Raw genomic sequence first — 22,832 nt, forward strand, 5'->3', positions numbered from 1 at the left:
TTATTAATGAGAATTTTCCCGCTCTACTAAATTGTTTTTAAACCTGTAAAAACACTAAAAAAATATTAATATTAAATATATATAAATATGATTTATACTAAGTGTAATGTTAGAGAGAAAAAGTAGAAACAATAATTTATATATTACTATACTTGAAATATAAAAACTAAAATTTTAAATTAACTAAGAATTTAAATAGATAGTAGCTTTTTTCGTTTGTTAAACATTAACAAAAATAATAATTCTGTCAAATTGGGTAATTGCATAATGATACTACCATCCACAAACCTTGTTCCTGTTGCACCACGGTTTATATTTAACTAATTATACAGGACACCAAAAATTACTAATATAATATTACTGTACTTAACACTTCACTAAACAAATAAAAATATTTTTCATACAATAAATTATTTATTGGTTAACCAAAAAATAATAAAATATAATACTCAATGTTTTATTATAATACATTTCTATTACTTTGGTAACTTATATTATCGTTAAATTATAATTATAAAAATAAAAGATAAAAATATTTTATGGCAAGCAAAATTATGAATAAAAATATGACAGTCTTTTAGAAGAAATTTGTAAAAAAATATAGTAACAAAGGCACACTGAATAAACAAAAATAAATTAAAAATAATTACTTCTCTCAAAAAATAATAAACTTCCATAAATAATTCCACATATTATTATCACGCTTGCAATAATTGCAAGTTTTCCGTTTTTTCCAAATCTTACTAAATTCCAAAACATTAGCAAAACAGTAACTGATAATGTCATCTGTAAACCATATGGAATACTAATATGATCAATAGACATATAACTCTGAAATAAAAAATAGTACAATAACATAATGTCCATATAGTTAAAATTGTTAGTAATTAAAAATTATTTGTTTTTTTAAAGCAAACAAAACAAATTTTATCAACAACTACAAATAAAACAGTTGTGTTCTTGTATTGTGGATTAACTTGAGTTTCGGTTTTCCTTCTTTTGCTGTACAATTAATAACATTAATTAATTATTTTATATGTGGTTTTGTTTGTCTGGGTTTAAATTTGGGAAAAATCTACAGTTTTTTTATACAACACATTTTAATTTTGTTTATTACTAACCATTCATGTTATTGATTTTTCAAAATTTATTAAATTATCATGTTTATATGTTATACCATTAATTTTGTTATTGTATACAATTCATATCATTTATGAAGTAATTATTCTTTTTACCTCATATTTTAAGAAAATTTGTTTTTTTAATTTTTTAGTTTGTTTTATTATTGACAGAACATGTATTATATTATTTATATTGACTGATTACCTTTAGGTAATTAATATACATACTACTCAGTTTTTTTCTTTTCTGTTTATTGATTAAATTTTGCTAAAATGTTTCAAGTATAAACGCTATGAGAGGCCCAAAATAGTTTTCTTTAACAAAAAAATTGAATTGTTTGTTATAATATTTATAAAACTATCCTTACAAAAATGTTTATGTTGTATACATTTGATTGTTTTAAAATTTTTATCAAAAAATGTAAATTTTAAGTTTTGGTCAGGTATGATATTTACTTAGGGTTGCAACATTAAAAACACATAATTTTTTTTTTAAATCAAACATACCTTTTCTTCATACCATTTGGTTGCTAAACTCCATAAAAGAATGCCAACTATGACATATTGAATAAATCTTAATTCAAACTCTGGCATTGACTTTTTTTTGGATGTATAACCATTACTGATGTTTGATTTTAAAACAGCATTTTCGTTTTCCAGAATTACAATTTTGGATAATAAATTTAATTTTGATTTAGTTTCTTTGTCAATTGTCTAATTACGTCAAACAAATAAAACCAAGATTAAAACTTCGATTCAAATCGTTTTCAACTCGATAATACTATAATAAAACTAGAAATCGACTTATTTACTACTATGTGTATATATATATAAGATGATAATAGTTTCAAAATAAATTGGTAATGAAAAGCGTAGAGGCTAATACGTAAAACATACTATTGAACATAATATTTAAAAAATTAAAACTTAAACCCTACAAGATCAAGTCCAGATTAAAAAATAAAATAAGAAATATATAATTATTATTTCTATTAAAAATGTAATTCTTCAACTATAAACAACAAAATAACATAATGGTATCACCTCTTTTAATTCTAATATCTGATTAATGTAACTCTTTTGCCTTTTCTCATACATTTGAATTACAGCTTGGTAACTGTCGACAACAGCATCCAATTTTTCATTCAACGCATTTAATTTGGATTTATAATTCTCATCTACATCCATTAACTGGCGATGATAACGCTGAAACAATGTTTGTACAGTTTCTACAAAGGTAATTGATACCGATGAATTTGTCTTGGACGCAGAAATTATTTGTTCTTTGTAATATTTCTCCACTTTATTTAAATAGATGATATGCTTATTGTTAATGCGCAATAATTCTTTTTGGTACGCATCGTGTACAGATTTGATTTCACTATCATCATCAGCAACTTCAACATTTTTTCTAAACACAAATATTAAACTCACATGAATATTATTATATAAATATGTGATATAATAGTAATTATAAATAAAAAATGTATTATTATTATATATTACAGTAGTTTCTCCTATACAATATTTACTTAACCATAAATATTTCAATTTTAAAAGCACAAACAAGCATTAAAGTAAAATGTAGAGTAATGAAAATCTTACCCATTTTCTGACGTCATGTCAAATAGTGTAATTTTTAAGATAGGTTGCACATAAAAGAAAAATAATACAATTTTTTATTTAAAATCAATATTTTCAAAGTAGCAATAAATTCTGTGGCCAGTAGGATACTGATAAAACCAATATAACAAGTAACATAAATATGAAAATATATCACATCACAAATAATGAAACACCTAAAATTATTTACAAGGTAGAAATAACATTATGTACAAATATTACAAGGAAAACTCATCGTTATCAACTAGATAAGATAATAATATAGTGTTAATTTATGTATATCTATTATTAAACAAATTATCAAGATGTCAGAATACGATCCTTTTGACTGTCTTTTATTACAAAGGTTAAATAAAATAATAAAAACGGCCAAGATATGGGCGTATTAATGAGCATAAAACTGTTAAATTGTATTACCCAAGAATCAATACATTTCCATTTAAAAGTTTGAACTCAGTTAAAATTACAATTAAGTTGAATCGTGCGAGGATTTTTCAGATTTCATTACAGAATAAATTTAATTCCAAGTGATGATCATCACTGCCGCCTATTGTAATATATATAAATACAATAACCCTGACATTTAAAGGCCTTTTGTACTAAATAATAAACCATATAAATATAGTTTTAAGATTTAAGACCCAGTATTTAGTAAATAGCCAGTGTGAAAAAGAAAAAAGAATATCAATGTCCGTACAAATCCAAACCGTTAGTTATCACATTACTTATCAGCAATTTGAAATGAGAAATCACTCAACGTTGATAGCAGCTAAACACAAATAATATATTATCTCGGTGGATTTGGGTATAGTCAAAGAGATTCTACAAAACGGTTAGCAGTTATTGGCAACCATGTTTTCAATCGTTTGCGTTACCACACTCGTAAACATGGCCGAATAGTATTTATCTTATATGATAATATAAATTATAAACTTTTTCGAATATTTCAGTTTATATTTTATAAACATTAATAGGCGTGAAATTGAAAACAATTTCGTTTTGGAAAATTTATCATACAAACGCTAGTGATTAGTAAAGGTTTTTTAGAATTTATTTTATTTTTTCAGCTTTACGGCCAATTCGATAGAACCGCGCGTAAACAACGAAACCGCACCGTTTTTAAAGGTAAGTGCTCACTATAAATTACCTCCGTGTGTCCAAACCATTATTTCCACCATAGACCCAAAACATAACGTTCACCCGGACATAATATTATACCCAACCGTATTTGAACCGAAATTCAAATTGGCGCTTTGCGGTTTGTACAATGACCTGGTTCGGTTGGACATGATCTTTGGTTCTGTTTACAAGCAAGGTAGAACAACATAATGTTACCATTGCGAGCAACTGTGGTAATACAGCCAATGCAGCTACAGCTAACCAATACCCAATCTGTAATATTTCTAGAACCTAAACACGTTCGTAGGTATTACCATTTTCATTAAAATATTTAAAAACTAAATATTTTATTACCCCTTACAGCCGTATAATATATTCTAGAATATTTTTTTTTGAAATACAGCCTATATTGCCTACATTTTCGTTTTTATGAAGTTCCACAAACATTTTGAAAATACTAATGATTATTGCTGGAAAATAATTTTAATCCGTTCATTTAGTACTTGATAATTTCATTTGACCAATTGCTGTTGTAACCGTCAAAGCTCAAAGGTCCTGACATCCTACGATGTTGCCTTATTGCTGCAATCTATGATTAATTAATAGTAACACAAAGATCACTGGAAATAAATACATATTTATGGTTTCTATAAAAAAGTAACATGGGACATTAACTTGTTTTATTACAATTTAACCCAAATATTGTTAAATTTAAAACAAATTTTATAATGATTAGTAGTCTATTTACTATGTTTATATAAAGCGAATTTAAATAGTTTTATAGATCTGATTTTACCCATGTTTGAATCGCTCAATATTGGCCCGTTACCCGAGCGATAAACGATAAAACGATTTGTGCCTTGAAATATTTCAAAACTATTTAAAACCGTTTTTAGTTTTACAACGTTTTAGTCTCTTTGTAAAATAAACGTAGGAATTAATTACATTGCAATATTTAACTAAAGTTTTTATTTTTAATAGTATATAAATGTTAATAAATAGAAGAAAAGATTATAAGTATTAGTTCTAAGTAGAAAATGACAAAATTGACATATATTATATATTTCAATCGCAAAACATCTCGCATTGATTGTACTATCATACTATCTACTTATTTTGTTACAATAAGAATTAAGAAATACTAAATAAAGGTATTATGTTTGCAAATTTAAATAATTTAGATTAAGCTATAAATTACTATAAATGCGTTTTTTAGTTCTAATAAATTACTGCCCAATTTTATGATACATCTGGAAATTTACAATATAACCTTGTTTAATAAGGAATGTCGTTGATATCTTCAAATGATCAACCCTAGGTACTGTACAAAGTCACTTTTTTATCATTTCTGTATAAACTGACAATGTTGCACTCCTTATTTTTTTTAAGATTTATTATACTTTTAAATAATTTCTTTTAGAATCAATTAACGAATTTTAGTTTTGCAATCTAACATTTTCTTTAAACTAAATTTAAAGTTAACATAATGCCTTTGTACTAATGATTTAAATGTATCAAAAATGAACTTGTTAAAATAACAATTAATAGTAGAAGTGTAAACAATGTAATAAAAATATAACAAACCATATAACCGACACATAATAAAAGAAGCGTTTATATTTGTAACACAAGTTACAAAAATGTAAAAATATTAAAATTATATTTATAGCACCAGACTAGATTTTTGTTATGAATTACTTATAAATTGTAAGGTTAGAATTTAACAAAATCTCTGACTGTTAAAAAATTTGTTGGTAATGTGTAATATAAAGAATACTAATTTTTTAAAACAAGGTTTTTACTTTGGGAACAAAAAAAACAAACTTTATATGTTATACAATTTTAATATTTCACAGAGCATGTTAAAAAAAAATGTTTAATAATGTTTTGTTTAAAATCTTTAACATTTTCTAATTTAAGTTTAATTTAATATTTATTATGATCAATATTCATATTTTAATAGAATATATAACTGTTACCGATATTTTCGGTTAATATTGCTATAATCTTACCACCCTAAGTGGATATTATAAAATACAAATATTTTGTTCAAATTCATAATAAAAAATTTTAAATGTAGATGTTACTTAAAAATAAAATTGACTCGATGCTCTTAAATATCAATGTACTTATTTTATGGTATACAACATTAAGGCGTAATGCATTATGTTACAATGGCAGTGGTCTAATTCTTGGCTTCTAAAAATGCCTTTTGGCTACTTATACGCATTAATATATTGACGCTTATAAGGTAAAAAGTTGTTAACTAAATTTTTTTAATCTTACAGGAGAGCTAAAATAAAAATACAGTACTTTCTCTATTCTCTTCTGTTAGGAAAATTACTTCAAGTTCTAATTTTTATATTAATCCATCTATTTATCATAATATATTATATTATTATCATTGTTTGCGCTTAACAACAGTTTTTTATTACTTACAATATCTTCATACCTGTTAATTAATAGCATTTCCACTAAATATTTACATGTAAAATAATCGTAACAATATGGGAGTTGGCTAAATCAATAGAGAATCGTAGCGTTGACGCCAATTTATTAAAAACACTTTTTCGACAAAAATATCATTTACTATTTTCTTTCTCATATGTTATATAAATTTAGAAAATAGATCAATGCGCTTAAAAAATTATATTTCTCCAAAATTAAATTTGTTACAAACATAATATGTTTCAAACGGTAAGAAAATGAGCATTTAGTTTTACACCAACATAAAAAATATACCTTAAAACATAACATTGGAAAAATATATCAAAAATTAAATTAAAACTTAAAAACAAATTAGAGCATATGACAATTGTTACTATAAAATATATTATCTAGCTTTTTTTTAAACAAATAAAAATTTGAGTATAGCTTATTTTAATAAAGTGGTATATTTTTCAATTTATCAGACTGCAGTCATAATTATAAAAACCTAGGCTTAAATAGTTATGTAATTATATAATGTGAAGTAGAGATCTGACAACTGACAACAGATAAATTATAGACTAGATTGGGGAAAAAAATTAGATCACATTTTGGGTTATGCAGTTAGTATACTGTATATTTTAATATATTTGGTCTCTTGTGCCGACTCAATAATAAATAAAATTGCTTTTTTTTTAATTTCATAAGACTCCTTTTGATTAAATCACTGGTCACTGGGTGACCTGTTAAATCAAGTCAACTAACTACATGTAAATTATTGTATTTGTAATAGTTTTATTTTTACCAAAAATCTGCATTGTAATATAAATTAAATAACAATTTGGAAAAACGTATCCCAAACAATTTGAAAAAAAAATTAATTTTTAAATTGGTTTTAAAATTAAAAAACAAATAAATCTGTTTTAGTTTAAAACAATTGTGGTTCAAGTCGTTCGAGACTCCCATTTTATAGTATAAAACAAATTTAAGTAACCTAAATGAAATATATATGTTTAATAAATTAAAAATATCTTGATGCTAACTGAACTTTGTAGTAGGGATATTGTATTTGCAACTTTTTTGACAGTTTAAAACAAGGTTATAATTGAAATGTAGTTTGTTTTTCATAAAATTACTTGACTGCCAGTTTAAAAACTTTAAACTGTCTAGACAGTTAAGCAAATAAAAAATACTTTTCTTATCGACAGCTTGACTGCACTGTATATTTAGTAATTGAACTGCCGTTTTAATTTATAAATAATATAAATATGTCAACATTATAACATATTTATCTGAATTGTGTATATAATTAAAAGCAATATAATAAATTATTGTTTTTAATTTTAATTGTAATGTATGCTTAAATAAACAAGTGTGTTGTGTAATTGTGTTTCAGTTTCGAACCCGTTTGCCATTGGATTTGGAATATTTTAGATTTGATCATGATTTATATTAGCCTAATCGCTGTTGTGTAGTTGGCACATAACTGTAAAGATAGCAGCACGTATTACAGGATTCAACACTACAGTCGACCGTGAGTATTCGATATAATGCGACAGAATACAAAGCCAGCAGCATTATTGCTGCATTTAGTATTGCATCGATAGATTTTTTTTTTCGTACTCGGATATTTTATTCTTTTGGTTCTACAATAATATTAGTTAATAGGAATGAGGTGCAACGGCGACTGGTTTTTTTTCCAAAATTACAGCTTAGGTACGGGCATAACACACGGGTTTACATGTCATGTGTGTGTGAAGTTAAAAAAAAAATTCTCCCTACCGATTTTCGTATTATCATTTATTATTATTTTTTTTTTTTGCTGTCGTGCAGAGAACCCTTCGACCCAAAGACGGTGTATCGTCGTTTCGGATTCCTCGGCCAACGTTGTCAGCGTTAAGAAAGGTCATGGTAAACGCTCTTCCACCCCCCATCCTCTTAACCGGGCACACCCTTCTTTGCCCTTTACCTGTGCGTGTACAGCCCCTCGACGTGCGGTACAATAACCCCGTGGGTCACACTCTACATTGTGCTGTAATACACACAACCGTAGGCCCATTGTTACTTGGGCATGTCGAATTTTTTCCAACGGTTCCCGTCGACACACAGCCTGTATGTATTACTTGGAAATATTAAATTTTTATATTAGGAGGTGCTACGATCGTCGTCGTCGCCGTGTGATAATAATTGACAAAAATCTATTTCATTTGTAAAGACACGGTTGCAATGAATTGCTTATCGACGGTTGCCGTGTGGTCACCGTGTAAGTTGTTTGAAACTTTTGTTGGCTGTTGTTACAATACCTATTTGATAACTATTAATGGCGTGGTATAGAATATACTAGTGGAATGCCACACCAGAAGCGTAGCGGACGAACATCTTTGTCGGGCCCATCTGAACGCTTAGGTTGTTCTCGTTTTTTCTTAGGCGCCACATAGTGTACATGAGCATAAACCATTTTTTTAACTAAGATTCTCATAAAAAAAAAACCGCATACTGTGCAGAATGTACGTTGGCCAACATAAATAATTATCTAATTAACTTACTGTACAAATGTTATTTATAATTGGATTGATATAACTTTTTTTTGAACACTACCGATATGTTATAATATCGTCTGTTAATTTATAAACTGTAGGTCTTAGCCAATCACACATTTTAACTAATAAGCTCTCAATTTGTCTCTAAAATCAATATGGTAAAATTAATATTATTGTACTGTGTACTCCGTGTGTTTTCTTTGCGTTTATGTGAAAGTATTTTTTTTACTTTTAGTTATTTTATCGTTTTGTTTTTTCTAAGCTATGAAATGGAACAGTCTAAAATTATTTACTAAAACCGCATGCTTACTTATTCAAGTCATCAGTATCACTTGCCAATCTCTTTTTCGTTTCATCTTCCATGCCGCCTGGACTTAGCAGTCAACGCAGAAACAGATTCAACGTATATTAAACACATATAATATAAATATATATTATATTTTACGTTAGAGTACATAAGTATTCGTGTGCGTTTGAACCTCAAATTTGGAGAAAGCACGTATATGATGATTATCTGCGGTCAAACGTGACTTAACGATAGACGCAATAATGTCAAATATTTTCAACGCATAATACAATATAATAGGTTTATAACGAATTAGCAACATGAACAATGATAGGTTTTCCATTTTGCCTCGCTGTACTATTATTTTTGTTTTTTTCAACTTAGAATTCTATACGTTAGCGTAAACCGTGAAGAACTTTTGTCCCGTGTCTAGACGTGTGTTTCTCATTTGTAAATTTAAACTTTAAGTCTATACAGGGTAGGTAGGTAAGCACTGATAACAATTACTTATAAAATTGTGTTAAATTTCAGTCTCGCTCGTTTACCTGTTATTAATTTTATTGTACACAAAAAGCGGTTAACCGTCGTCTTGTTATTATTATACAATCCTTATTAACTCGATTTGGTGTGTAATAGCAACTAACTAGGTCAAACAATCGACTGAAAAAAAAGGTAATGGCGTTCATTAAACCGCCAGATTATCACTCTCGTCCGACGTTTTTTTTTTTTATTATTATCCGGTGTTAAGTTTTCAATAGCAACTAACAAGTACAACGCCCCGAAAAATTGTACATAGTTTGTTACAACAAACAGTAGTTTACCTACTTAATGGCCGAAGAGTAATAACTTTGTGTACAGAAATATATCCAACACAGTTGGCGTGCGCGTTTAAAAAACGACAATTATTAATTGTTATAGTTATAATTATAAGTAGTATTATTTGTTTAATCGCGGCCCATTAAATGTAATGTATTTTTGCGGGATCCTTGAACACACAAAAAAAATATTGTTTAAATATCGCCATTATGTTAAATTTTTTTTTTCAATGGATTTTTTTTTTTTAATTTCACATTGCGTAACGACCTTGTCGCGCATTTCACGCTTGAATTACCACCGCCGCCGCCGAGTTAAACCAGCCCAAGAAATATCACCGTCGACGGGGGCCTCTATTTGGTTTTTTGGTTGTAAAAAAATACGCAAGTCCTTTCTTAAAAAAAACGGCGACATTACAGTGTTGTAAACAGACGCCGGGCTTTTAAAAGCGCGCCTATACAGTGGTTATTCATTAAATCAGTAACGGTATCCTGTCGAACGCACGTGATACACTATTTATAATGCTGTTAATTTGATATTTTTCAATTGTTGTCAATCATAATTATGATTATATTATTTACTAAAACGTATACCTATACAGGGTTATTTTTTTTTATCATGGGCCAGTCAATATCTCACTGAGTTTAATTAATAATTGAATTTTTATTTTAATAGTGTTTTTATATGATGTGATCTCAATTTTCCACAAATTATTATGTTCCTACAACTTTTGAAACTTAAACCGTAACGTATATATTTTTTAAACTTTTTAAATTAAGAATATTCTACTAAAAATGTTGACTGGTCGATAACCAGTTTTGGGTAACTAATTTTGAAGTTATTGAAGTTTCAAGTTTAGGGTAGGAGAAAGGGTGCATTGTAGTATTATTTTTATCTTCCCCTCTCGTCCTAACTTTTTAACTCTTATAACTTTTAAAATAATTATTATCCAAATCTGGTTATCAACCAGTCAAAATGTTTAGTGAAATATTCTTAATTTAAAAAGTATATACGTTACCATTTAAGTTTCAAAAGTTGCTATAAAAAAAAAATAGTTTGGGAGATGGGTAGAAACATAATAATTTTTGTTTTTTGCTAGAAATGACAATTTTATCGCTATTGTCGGCTAACTCAAACTGAATACAAATTTAAAAAAAAAATATTTGATTACTGAACGTGTCGCATTATCATATAGCCGGATTACCTAACCGAGAGACTACTGTAGTGAAAATGTTTTCAGGTATCTGTTGACTAGATTGTATCCTGGAAATTGAATACGACTAGATTGTGATTTACCCTTTTTTTACTACAAATCTACCCTTTAAGTATTTTTTTCAGATCTTTTACACATTTTAAAATTAGCATCGAAGCTAAAAAATGACTTGTTTGGCTTCTCATGGTTACATCAGTAACGATCACATCTCTAGTAGATAATTAAAACAATTTAAAGTACAACGTAACAGGCCTAAACACTTTTTTAATAAGCTTGTGTTTTAAGAATAACGTGACTGGATGGGGTTACATATAATAATTTATTACATTTTTATTGGTGTTGTATTTCTGAAGAAAAAAAAATTACAAATTAACTGAAAACTAGTCTACACTTAAACTCACCGGTTTTTGTCAACGTTTGAATACAAATTTAATTGTGCATTTTTTACCAGTCGTTTTGTCGTTTCTAGGTGTTTTTCGTTTTAGTCACATAATAATTGTAATAAAGAGTTATGTTAATACTTTGTTTAACATAATTTATTTTGCTAATGGTCAGTCATATATTTTTGTCTAAAATCTGTTACATATATATACATTTTTTTTTTATATAGTACCGTCTATCGTTTGGAAGTAATTCCGGATTTTGATAGCCCTACCTCTGATTATACTAATACAAGTTACAAAATGTTGCATCATAAATCATCATTTACGTGGCGGTAAAAAGTGTTTTGTATGTACAACTTTTTTTTAATGAAGCCAAGCCTGAATGTTACCTTTATGTGCAGCGTACTTGGAAAATGCTATGCACAATACTGTTCAGCGTGCACTAAGGGTACGATCACCTCCTACCCCCCAGACTTTTCCAATAACAACATTGTTTTCCCAATATTATTTCACACAACCCACTTGAGTTCGGCGCCACTAAATCTCACTAAAATATAAATTTGTAATCTCTTTTTTTCGTGCCTCGCTAAATTTCCGGCGCTATATATTATTTTTATGTTTTTGTTGAGAACGTTTTGAATGAATGAATTGCTGCAATGGAAGAGGCCATAAAACTCTTTTTCGGACCAGAATTTATTATTATTCACGTTCGTGCACCACTATATGGCCGTTGCAGGTGAGTTAGCACGATGATGTCTAGCGACCATACAAGGGGCAATCGGCAACAAGACGACGGCGCGGCGACGGCAGTAGTTTCTACACACAAGCCAATAAATAAATACACGGGTTGTATATGTGCATACAGATATACAGCAATATGTATATCTATATATACTGTGTGTGTACACAGGAATGTCAAGGATATGTGTGTACCATCTTTGTGTCCACGATGGCGGTGTTTATGACTCGCCCGCAGCAAGTTCTCGCATACATATACACGCGCACGTTTACCAATAATACTTATTATACACCTTCGACCTTGTGCCACAGTCAACTCTTTTGAGTGCGTCCCCAGAACAGAATTTGCAAAATTTTACCAGACAGACCGATGCTACTATACTAACCGGTGCATCTGTGCCTACAAAAAAGCGCAGGGCAACGTGTGTGGTTCGAGTGTTACGTATATACACGTTCAAATGCCAACTGATGAGTGTGAACTGTCCTATTGTCTATTCTTAATAGCGACTCTCTAATGACACCAGAAACCACATTTAGGCGCATCATCATCATCGGTTACTCTATGATCTTTGATGACGATGTTAAGAACCTATGTGTGTATATATTGTATATATGTTTGTGGATAATGCGTTATTCGGGTTATTTAATTATCACTTGAGGTTACGTCGAAACGCGTACCGTTTACCGTGTAGTTACCGCATGAAAGTGTAATATAATATAATTAGTAATGGAAAACGTTAGAACGCCTGAGAAGATCCAGATCCTCGAAAACCCTTAGAGCTCCCACATAACTCGAGTAAAAACCGGTCCATTTTCAACTTAAGCTTTATACTTTTAAGCGTGAAAATAATTATCGATTTCTTCTTTGGTCGCCCGACCCTATCCCCACCACTTCCTCGTAGAATAACGTCACGACTAGACCTTAAACTAACCGATGACGTCAGCACGGTGTCGTTTTTGCGGTTGTATCGATTTTCACAGATTGACCCCCCTGACTAAAAACGTGTTACTTATGTTAAAAATCCTTCTTTAGGGGAGGAAATGCTAGTTTTGTTTTCTGGTATTTTTCCACCCTAACATCTCAAGCCCGCATACACTCATCCCACGACCATGTTTTCCACATTCCTCTTCTATTTTGGATCAATTTGATACTATGTCGACGGTAATTTTTAGTTAGGTCGGTAATTTATTTAAACAAAACTTTTTTTTCTGAGAACTGTTTAATTTAACATAGTTCACATTATTTTTGTAGTACATAAACATGTTCGAACGACTGTGTGTTTGCGGCAGTGATTTTGTTTATATTAAACTTTGCATGTATAGAAGACAATTTATATTTATATGTACAGTATTACTCAGCAATAATTGTCCCTCCATTGTACTGCTTGTACAATAATTAGAACAAACGACGATGAAGTATGCTCTGTACACAATGATGCAATTATTTCGTTTTGCTTTGGTTTTATAAAATTGCTTATTAGACTTTTTTTTTTGTTTTGCAAGTATATTGTTTTTTTGCTTTTTATACAATTTTAAAATTCAAAATCTTTGACATTTCGAATTATCTCCACTTATATAACTATATATGATTATGCCTGAAATGTTTTCTATAATTAGATTTGGTTTATCAAATTGTATAGTGTCTACTCAGAATATTGTCATTTGCTTGTGTTTTATATTCACAAATGTTTATCAATTTTATCTAGTAATAAATCGAATTAAGGATGACACAATAACATTATTTTGACTCTAAATTTCACCGATGACATCATGTCTACAGATAATTATAAAATTTGTACGGCACAAATTTTGCTGTCACTTGACTGAATTTAATTTAATTTATTGTTTTGCGACCTTCGTGTGTTTAAATTAGTATCTTTTAAACAGACATTATACGTAAAAAAACAAACTAAGCCTACTTATTGCGTTTATTTTTGTATATTAAAGACAATTTTTAAAAATATATTTATTTATGTGTGTTTTATGCCATACCCGATAGCGGTATGCTTTGTAAGCCAACATATTTTAGAACGATTTAATATTAAACATCAAACTGGATCAATAATTGTTATATATTATCGTTAATAGAAGCTTCCCAAAAAAACAACAAAGCAAAACACTTTGAGTTAATTAACAGTTTTTTAATTATATATTTTTTAATCCAGTTAAAATAATAATTATGTAACAACAAAAGTGCTTTAGGGTGATTATGTATGATCAAATTAAATAAACTGTAAAACAAATGTGTTGGGCGCTATTTTGTTAACATTATTTTAATGTTAAAAAAATATTTTAGCACGTTGCCGAAAATCAATTGTGTAAAAACAATAAAGTATGTTAATGATATTAGTATGTAGTAAGTAATTATGTTAATGTACCTAATAGTAATAGTTGTTCTATCAAAACTGGTATTTTTCATTACAAGCCAATGCAAAATTTGATAATAAAAACATTCATGCCGAGTATAGTATAGTATAATAAAGATTGTAAATAATGTTTCCATCAAATGTTTGACAACCTGATTTCCCAAAAATTATGTCGTTAATGGAGTTATCTGATCGGATGTCTATACATGAGTTTGACGGCTTGTTTATTTCTATCTAATAAAAATAAAATGACTACTTAGAACGGTAGAAGACAAAAATTACATTAGTGTATACATTATAATATTGCACACGTGGCTTGAGGTGTTTATCGAATTGGAACACATAAATAATAATAGTAATAATAAAAACTTGGTATACCCAAGTGGAATTTGAATAAATTTTCATGTATTGGGTTTGATTTTTAAATTGGTAATGTTTTTTTTTTTTGAAAGACAAAACACCGCTTTGAATTTGAATAAATGCGGACAAATACATTATCATTGGCTGCCAACGAAGGGCATTGTTCGTTCTAGACTCGTTTTATTGATTTTTGTAATAAAAATGATCATTTCATCGAGTTTCGAACTCGAGTCCAAACCTGCAGAGGTCACTGCTGCATATCTAATATTATTACCGCTGACCAATATCTATCTTGGAAATTTCAATAATCGATAATAACAGAATTTTTAATTTTTTAATTCACGTGTTGCAATAGGTGCCGTATAATTTTTGCATTCGCTATTTATCCCAGTTTTTTGACATTTTCATGTCTTAGCTCTGGCACATAACCCTGGCAAATATCCGAAAAAAGCGTTACCAAAAGAGCGTAACGAAAAAAGCGTTACCACACGGAGATGAGGTTGGGGACGGGAGATAGGGGTGGGAAATAGGGGTGAGAATTAGCCGGTACATAACCGAAAAAAAGTGTTACCAAAAAAGCGTTACGCTGTTACGCGCCGCAAGGTACCAAAAACTACGAAGCGACGACGAAAGACAATTATCGGAAAGACCATTTTGGATCCATTTCGAATGTTAATCTGTTACGCTGTTATCTGATATGAGATAAGAGATATGTTGTACGTTCAACATTCAAATTAGAACTAAATAATAAATTCAAAATTGTTTAATTCTCTATGTTCAGTTACTTTTGGCCAAATAATAAACACTACAGTTTTAGCCAGAAACTTGATTGTACATAATTTTTTAATCTCCTTGCCTTATGCTGTATGAAAGCTCCATGTTATAATTTTTTTTTTAAATTATAATTCCACAGCTAATCTAAATGTATTCGGTACTTCAACGAGACATGAAAATGCTCTTTCGTGGTTGCAGACTCGGCTAAAAAACTTTTTTATTATACACTTTAAATCCACTCTATGCCGTTGGGTTGCACTTATACTTGTGCAGTTTCATAACCACAAAGTTCTATTGCAATGTAGGTTTGATGGCTTACATATTTTCTAAACGTTTCTCTGTTGGAAGAGACTTAACTTTGGGAAATACTCGAAAAGCTCTCTCGGGGTTCTCGGAAGTGTGTATAAACGTCTTTCTTCTTTTAAAAAATAAATATATATCTTAGATTAAATTTCCCGCATGAAAATATGTTATGAGTTTTAAGATGAGAATTTCCCTAAAATACAAGCAATACTAAAATGCATGGCTTTTGTAGTGTTTTTTTTTTTTGGAGCTAAAACGTGTACACACAATTTCAAGATATGTATTAAACGCTGAAGGAAAGAAGAAAAGCAAATAATTGTTGACTTTTTAATGTAAACTAGGTCTTGGGATATTTCATTTTTGTTTCAGCGAAGGCTTAGTTTTACAACGATTACGGTATAATGACAGTTACCGGAATTGCTGACAAAAACAACACACATATTTTATGTATTACGTTTCAATGAAATAACATCACCGCGCGTTTTGTTAACATTTTTAGGTCAAATAAAAAAAACACTGTGTGTGTGTATTGCTGATCGCGTTAGCTGAATTAACACTCTACACATATTAGGTATTATAATATAATGGTGTTCTAGTGTTTTTACTTTATGGTTTATTGGTTTGTTATAGGTGTCATAACAAGTGGAAACGTTCCAATAAACATAATATAAACCAACTAAGAAAAAATAATATTATATACGGTTGCTCAACACCACCAGACTACTGTCGAGTGGGAAATAATTATGTATTATCTTCTTCTTCAGTAGTATTATCGATATCGGTACACTTGACACGTCATAAGCTTGCGCTAAGGGTAAAAAAAACTGTTTACACTTCGGTTTTCGAGGTAAAATTTTAGATAAAATTTTTTTGAAAGAAAAGCTGTTATCTCATTAATAATTCTGTTCTGTGACAGTTGGGGAGAAAAAACCCAGTGGAAACCGTTGATTGTCCCTTTATGGGAATCGGCGAAGGGTCTCCCGCCGACTGGGTGTAATGTGCTCTCATACGCGTAGTTCCTACTGAATCATATAATAACCCGTTGAACGTTGTCGCAGTAAGCGCGTGCGGAGCCCGGCACAGTAAACCATAATGTAATATGACGTGTATCGGGTTACCGCGGGTCGGCCGAAACCGGGTCATCGGGTTTTATCGCGGGCCCGTTCTACCGGCGGTGCACAGTTGTTGCCCTCCGAAAATTCACACAGTTCTCCGGGCCAGCGGTCGTCGTCCCGCCCGGATTTTTGACCAACCCGCGACTCGTTTACTTACTTACCGATTTTCGTCGAAAATCACATTGTCCAGAGACACAAGCGCCAGCTTAATCTCGACCGCGGCGACTACGCGATAGGTAGCAATAGGTGCGTTAATATAATATTCTATTGCGTTGGAAATAATATCGCAGTGTTTCCATTCGATACACACATTGGTATGATGATAATAATATATTATATGGAATATAATATTATGTATGTAGCGTCGGTATAACTCATTGGTACTATACAAAAGCGGTACATACGGTTTTTTTGTTCTGTTATTATTTTTAGTCTCTTCTCCACAACTCGAGTCTCTATATATATAATATTAAAAATAATAACAATATCAATAGTACTACGTATAAAATAATAATCTTGGTATTATCATACGAGTTGCCCGTCGCGGTAGCTAAACAAAAGATTTATATATACAACATATTATACCTATAACTATAATATATTGTAATGTATTATTATTATTATTATTTTCTTTCGGTCGTGTCGAGAGTGAGAGAGAGAGAGAAGGGAGCGACAAAAAAAATAACGTGCGCGAGTCAATTAGTTCTGGCGGTGTTGCCACGTTTTCAATGTTTTTCGGCGCGCCCGAACCGGCAACACTGCACGGGAAAAACCTCTGACCGCCGGCGCCTGTGCGTGTGCGCGCTCACGAGGGAGCCGGAGCCCCGTCCGGCGTCCACCAGTCGTCGCTTCGCAGTGTACGTTGGTTGTCTTGTGTTTACTATACGCGTTCATTCACTTTTACCTCTTGCCGCTGTTTTGTTGTTGTTGTGACTCGTGAAAATACATATATATATATTTATATTATCGTCGCACGTTTCGCGGTTGACGATAAAAAAAAAAAATTCGTTACTTTGTCGCAGGACGCGATATTTTTATAATTCGTAATCGGCCTTTATCGCACGCGGTCGTCCGTTACTACCTAGCTATGATGTTATACCATAAATAATAATAATAATAGCATCATCATCATATACGGGTGTAATAATAATAATAATAATTACATGTAACGCGCGTGCGGTAGCCGTGTAAATAAATAATAACAACTGGTAGCCGCCGCCGGACATTTCGAATCGACCTAGTAGTGCTCGGGTGTGTGTAAACTGTAAAGAAAAAACTGTTAACGAATCGCGTGCATCGGAGGAATAGGCCCAAAAGCAGAAGGATCCTTGTGTTTTTGGTGAGTTTGTCAATTATTTTTTTTGAAGAAAAAAATAGGGTTAACTAAATTTACCGAGTGCGACCCCTCCCCCCAATAGACCACTTGAGTCCATGCGGATATTACCGATCAATACACCCCGTGTCGTGTCCTAGATTTTCTTGTTGACGTTGTTGTTGTTAATATTTTCGAGATAACCACATTTGACGGTCTTGGTATGTTCACCACCCTAAACGCGGCCGCGCTCCTGTACCGCCGCCGCCGCCGCATACCATTGCAAACCGCACAAGAAGGTAAGTAGTCAAGGCAACACCCACGCTTTTCGGAAAGGCTCCCTTCGCCGGAACCGTCGGCCTGCACCCCCCGCCGTTGGCCGATCGAATCGAGGGACGACACTGGTTGTTACTTCCTATTTCCTTAGCCCAGACGATTCCCAGTTCTCTCCAGACAGTTTTATGTTTGATGACACAATAAACGTACAGCCGTTGTTTTTAGTTGGCCTAACTGTTTATAGTTGGCTTGTTCCGGCTATATTTTAAATGAGGCACAAAATCAGCTATTCAATTTTTGAAAATTATCTCAAAACAACAAATAATTTCTTTAAGATAAAACCTACCAAGTTTTCCAAACTAACACAGTTTGAATTAGTTATATTCTTTATTCAACAACAGTTTTACATAACATGTAATACATTGTGGTCACTTAAAAAATAAACGCGTTGTCAAAATGTCTTAGGGCTGGTTTTGAAACCAGATGCCTAAATTGTCCATTCCCTTATTTAACATATTAGTAGTTTTGTTGACCGGCTGCGCACAGACATAAATAATAACAACAAATATCGTTGAGAAATTTCCCTATACTCGCGTTTGGACTACCTCCTCGGGTCGTGGGTGAACAGTAGCTATTTTCGGTCGGTGTCTTGTGTTCTATTTGTTGCGGAAGCAGCACGGCCTGTGACCACTTGGGCATCGTCCAATTAAGAAAAATAAAACATAAAAACCGTGTGCGTTCAGGCTCGTTAATTATCATTTTTCCGAGAAAACCGGTCAGTGTGCATTTTTGCGTTCAATCCAAATCTAGGCAGCTTTATTATTATATTGTGTATTTTCGTTGTGTAACGTTACACAACAATATTTTCCTTAAGCTCTTCCGTTCGCGCATTATCGTACAATTTTTTTGATAATCGTTTCATTAGCGCGCGCGTTCCGGGTTTGACAAGAAAATGCCGTGTCATTGGATTTTTATTGGACGATTCTTTATGACATCACAAAACGCTGTTAAGACGTTATTGATCATAACTAGACATGTCCCTCGACGCTGTAAAAAAAACCACAACGTTAAGCTCTATTGTCTACTATGATATTAGATGGGATAAAGTCGGTTGAATAGCTAACCGGATCCGGTGCATATAACAAGTAACCATGTGCGGTTAGGTGTGTTAAAAGAGAACGGTTGAATAACGTCGGACGTTTGGTGGGCGGAGGATAAGTTACTAATGACATTTCCTGAAAGGGAAAAAAAGGTGATTCTTCATCCTTTCTGGTACATCTTTACCTCGTGTAACATTGAAGAAAACCAACCTACCGTTCGTTTTTGGGAATGGTTTTTAACCGGGCAGTATTAACTTATGTTCGACGCCAAGACAGCAGTGTGATATTTGTTCTATTCGATTATCTACGATTTGTGTTTGCCAACGTTAAACAACACACCTGTGTTTCTCCACCATTTTGTTAAGTGTGTTGTTAATTAACTATTAAAACACACGTGAGCCTTAATTCTGGGTTAATATACACGTTTTAACCAAACACTTGAAATTCGTAACACTCCTAGCCACGAAATTCGGTTGTACAAATCGAAACTAAAATTAGAAACCCGTTCTTTTTTATCGACGATGAATCATATTCCTATATAATAAATGATTAACCAAAATAGTGTATATATAACAGCTAAAGGCAGTAATTGTGTATCGTTGGGGATTATTCAGTACAAACTTATTTTTCTTTTAAAAGTGTTGTCTTACATATACATTACACGGCGTTTGCTTTTGTTTGCTTGGCATTGAAACGTTTAACGTTTTTTTTCATTCTGTTGAATATTTTGTGAGTTTGACTAAAATTTTAAGGTATTTAAGAAATCTATATAAAAACTGTTTTGTTTCAACAACCACACGCCATGCGTTGGTATTGAATTGCCAAAAATGTGTAAAAAAAATTTTTCCCCGCTCGTTAGTGTGTTGAAAAATAACAATAATCACAATTAGTATAGACACACACAATAAAATAGCTCCAGTTGCTGCCAGCGCCTTGGCCCGTGATGACTGTCGCCTTTTGTATCTACAATATTATCATCTTCTCCATTTTTACTCCCCCGTCATTTATAGCACACGTGTGTCCATGCCTTGACACCGATTCGGCGTACTCAAATAGCTTTAAACCATCTTAGGTTTTCTTTTTAAACATTTTTAAGACCAGCAAATCCATAAGGCGCGTTACAATGTGTTTCACTTAATAAAACACTTTAACGCCGATTTAGAATTATTAAAATGCCTACATAAATAATAAACGCTGTTTTTGGAATTTAATTTATCCAAAAGCTTTTTCTAATAATCGCCGGTCTATATAAGTCCCCCTCTACAATGTAGGTCAACTACACCCGCATGTGTATTATAGATATATATTTTATAATGTATATATATATATATACATGTATGTACATATATATATATATATGTTTTGGGATGTGCTAGTCGACTTAATGTCGTCATACATATTTCTGAGCTTGCGTAATGCGATATCTTATGTTGTTGTGGTGGAGGTAGTGGACAAAATAAATGTAAACAAACGGCGTGGCGCCTCGGGTTGATGTCTTCGCGCTATATATTGATAAGTCGATTTTTATGTATAAAACAAAAATCGTTTTTAGACGGCTATAATATAACTACTGCACTAAAAGCAAAACCCGTTTTAGGAATCACTTCGGTAGGTATGTGTGTGTTTTTTGTCCACTAAATATTTCAATGAAGAATGTGCTACATCGCGGCGGCGGCGGAAACCCCTACCACTGTCTCGCGGTATCTAAAGAGGTGTACAGTCTTTCAGTCAAATCTTATGACAATAACAGAGTATGTCGAAGCCAGTAGGTCATAGGGTTTACTGGCGTGCGACCAAAACGATAAATCCGCTGGTTGTTACCGTTTTGGATCAATAATTCGTCCCCGTATCTATCTATTGAAATGTATCTAAAATTTAACCGTAATTATTATAGTTTGGTGTTCTCTCTCGCACCTACCCGCGTTCCACTAATTGTACATACTTTATATGCGCGGTGCTCGTTCGTCCCCTTCATAATATATTTTTTTTTTTTTGACAATGGGAGGAAGTAAGGAAAACCATTAGTAGAGAGTTACGTGCTCTGTAAAACAAACCCCAACCGGAGAAGGAAAAAGAAACAGTGGGACCACGGTGGTAGCGCTAAGGTGGCAACGACGGAGCATTGGTGGTAATATACCCCAAGGCAAACGGAATCCCCTTTTTTTTCTGTCAAGCCATCTGGCTGCTCGTTTCTACGAATAAACAAAATGCATTTCTTGTCGACATGTGTGCTGCCCGGATTGGACCGAACATGTTTATTCTCCACTACACTATAGTGGTGTTCTTAATCAGATAAACCCTTTTAAAAAATCTAGTCCTTGTTTCAACCCAACTCGAGTGTCCTGTATTGTATTTATACTGACTCGATTGTTGTATGTATTTGAACGCCCAACGTGTGTAAACCCTTTTTACGATTATGATTTGTTGTGTACTTATATCTTGTGTATGATCCGCGATAGTGTACGGCACACGGCGATTTCTACTGGCAATCCGGGCGTACTCTCTCTTTCTGTTCCCGGGGATCGAGCCCGTTCCTAAGTAGGTCAACGTCACTGCCTCTTAAAGCTGCCGTTTGTGGCACTTGCCGAATAATTGCCCTTGGCGTTCAACTCATCGGTCGTTTCCGTCGCGTGTATATCGATTTTTTAATGCAGTACACTCATATACAATAATATAAGACTACACCGCACTATAACGTTTGTACTCGGTACGAGATACCGTGCAGTGAGTGTATTGAGGTCAATGACTATAAATGACAAAATAAAAAAACAGTTTTAGCGGCAAAAAAAAAAAAACAATTATTAGCGTTGCGCAAAATGTAAACAGTGACAACCGGTGTCGTGTCATCAACTATATTATAATGTTGTATACATTTATTATATATTTTTAACTTAATGTGATAAAAACCGATTGTTGTGTACGTTTGAAAAGTGTAGCGTTGGCCCTTAATTTTTTTTTTTTTT

At 31.8% G+C, this 22,832-nt stretch overlaps 2 protein-coding genes across 7 annotated transcripts in view; one reads left to right on the forward strand and one right to left on the reverse strand.

The window, feature by feature from the left end:
* Nucleotides 1–519: 519 nt before the first annotated feature.
* On the reverse strand, nt 520–3,439 carry LOC126833594 (uncharacterized). The gene is made up of 4 exons (XM_050565018.1): nt 2,727–3,439; nt 2,166–2,532; nt 1,629–1,835; nt 520–831 (listed from the first exon to the last, which is right to left on the reverse strand). Exons 1-4 carry the CDS (start codon nt 2,741–2,743, stop codon nt 637–639), a joined length of 786 nt encoding a protein of 261 aa, XP_050420975.1. The 5' UTR covers nt 2,744–3,439; the 3' UTR covers nt 520–636.
* A 206-nt stretch (nt 3,440–3,645) lies between these two features.
* Nucleotides 3,646–22,832, forward strand: part of LOC126833484 (uncharacterized) — a 36,481-nt gene continuing 17,294 nt past the window's right edge. For 3 of the 6 annotated variants that reach the window (XM_050564855.1, XM_050564856.1, XM_050564854.1), the window contains exons 1-2: nt 3,646–3,869; nt 7,687–7,824. The gene's annotated coding sequence lies outside the window, so the exon portion shown is untranslated. Of the gene's footprint in view, nt 3,870–7,686; nt 7,825–18,004; nt 18,521–22,832 lie in introns of those variants that run through there. The other 3 variants (XM_050564858.1, XM_050564857.1, XM_050564859.1) reach the window with 1 other exon arrangement.

This window comes from Adelges cooleyi, unplaced genomic scaffold, assembly GCF_023614345.1.
Source record: "Adelges cooleyi isolate 19-005CV unplaced genomic scaffold, UGA_ACOO_1.1 ACOO_flye_CR_arks_rails_tigmint_CR_PRNA_2, whole genome shotgun sequence".
Classification (NCBI taxonomy): domain Eukaryota; kingdom Metazoa; phylum Arthropoda; class Insecta; order Hemiptera; family Adelgidae; genus Adelges; species Adelges cooleyi.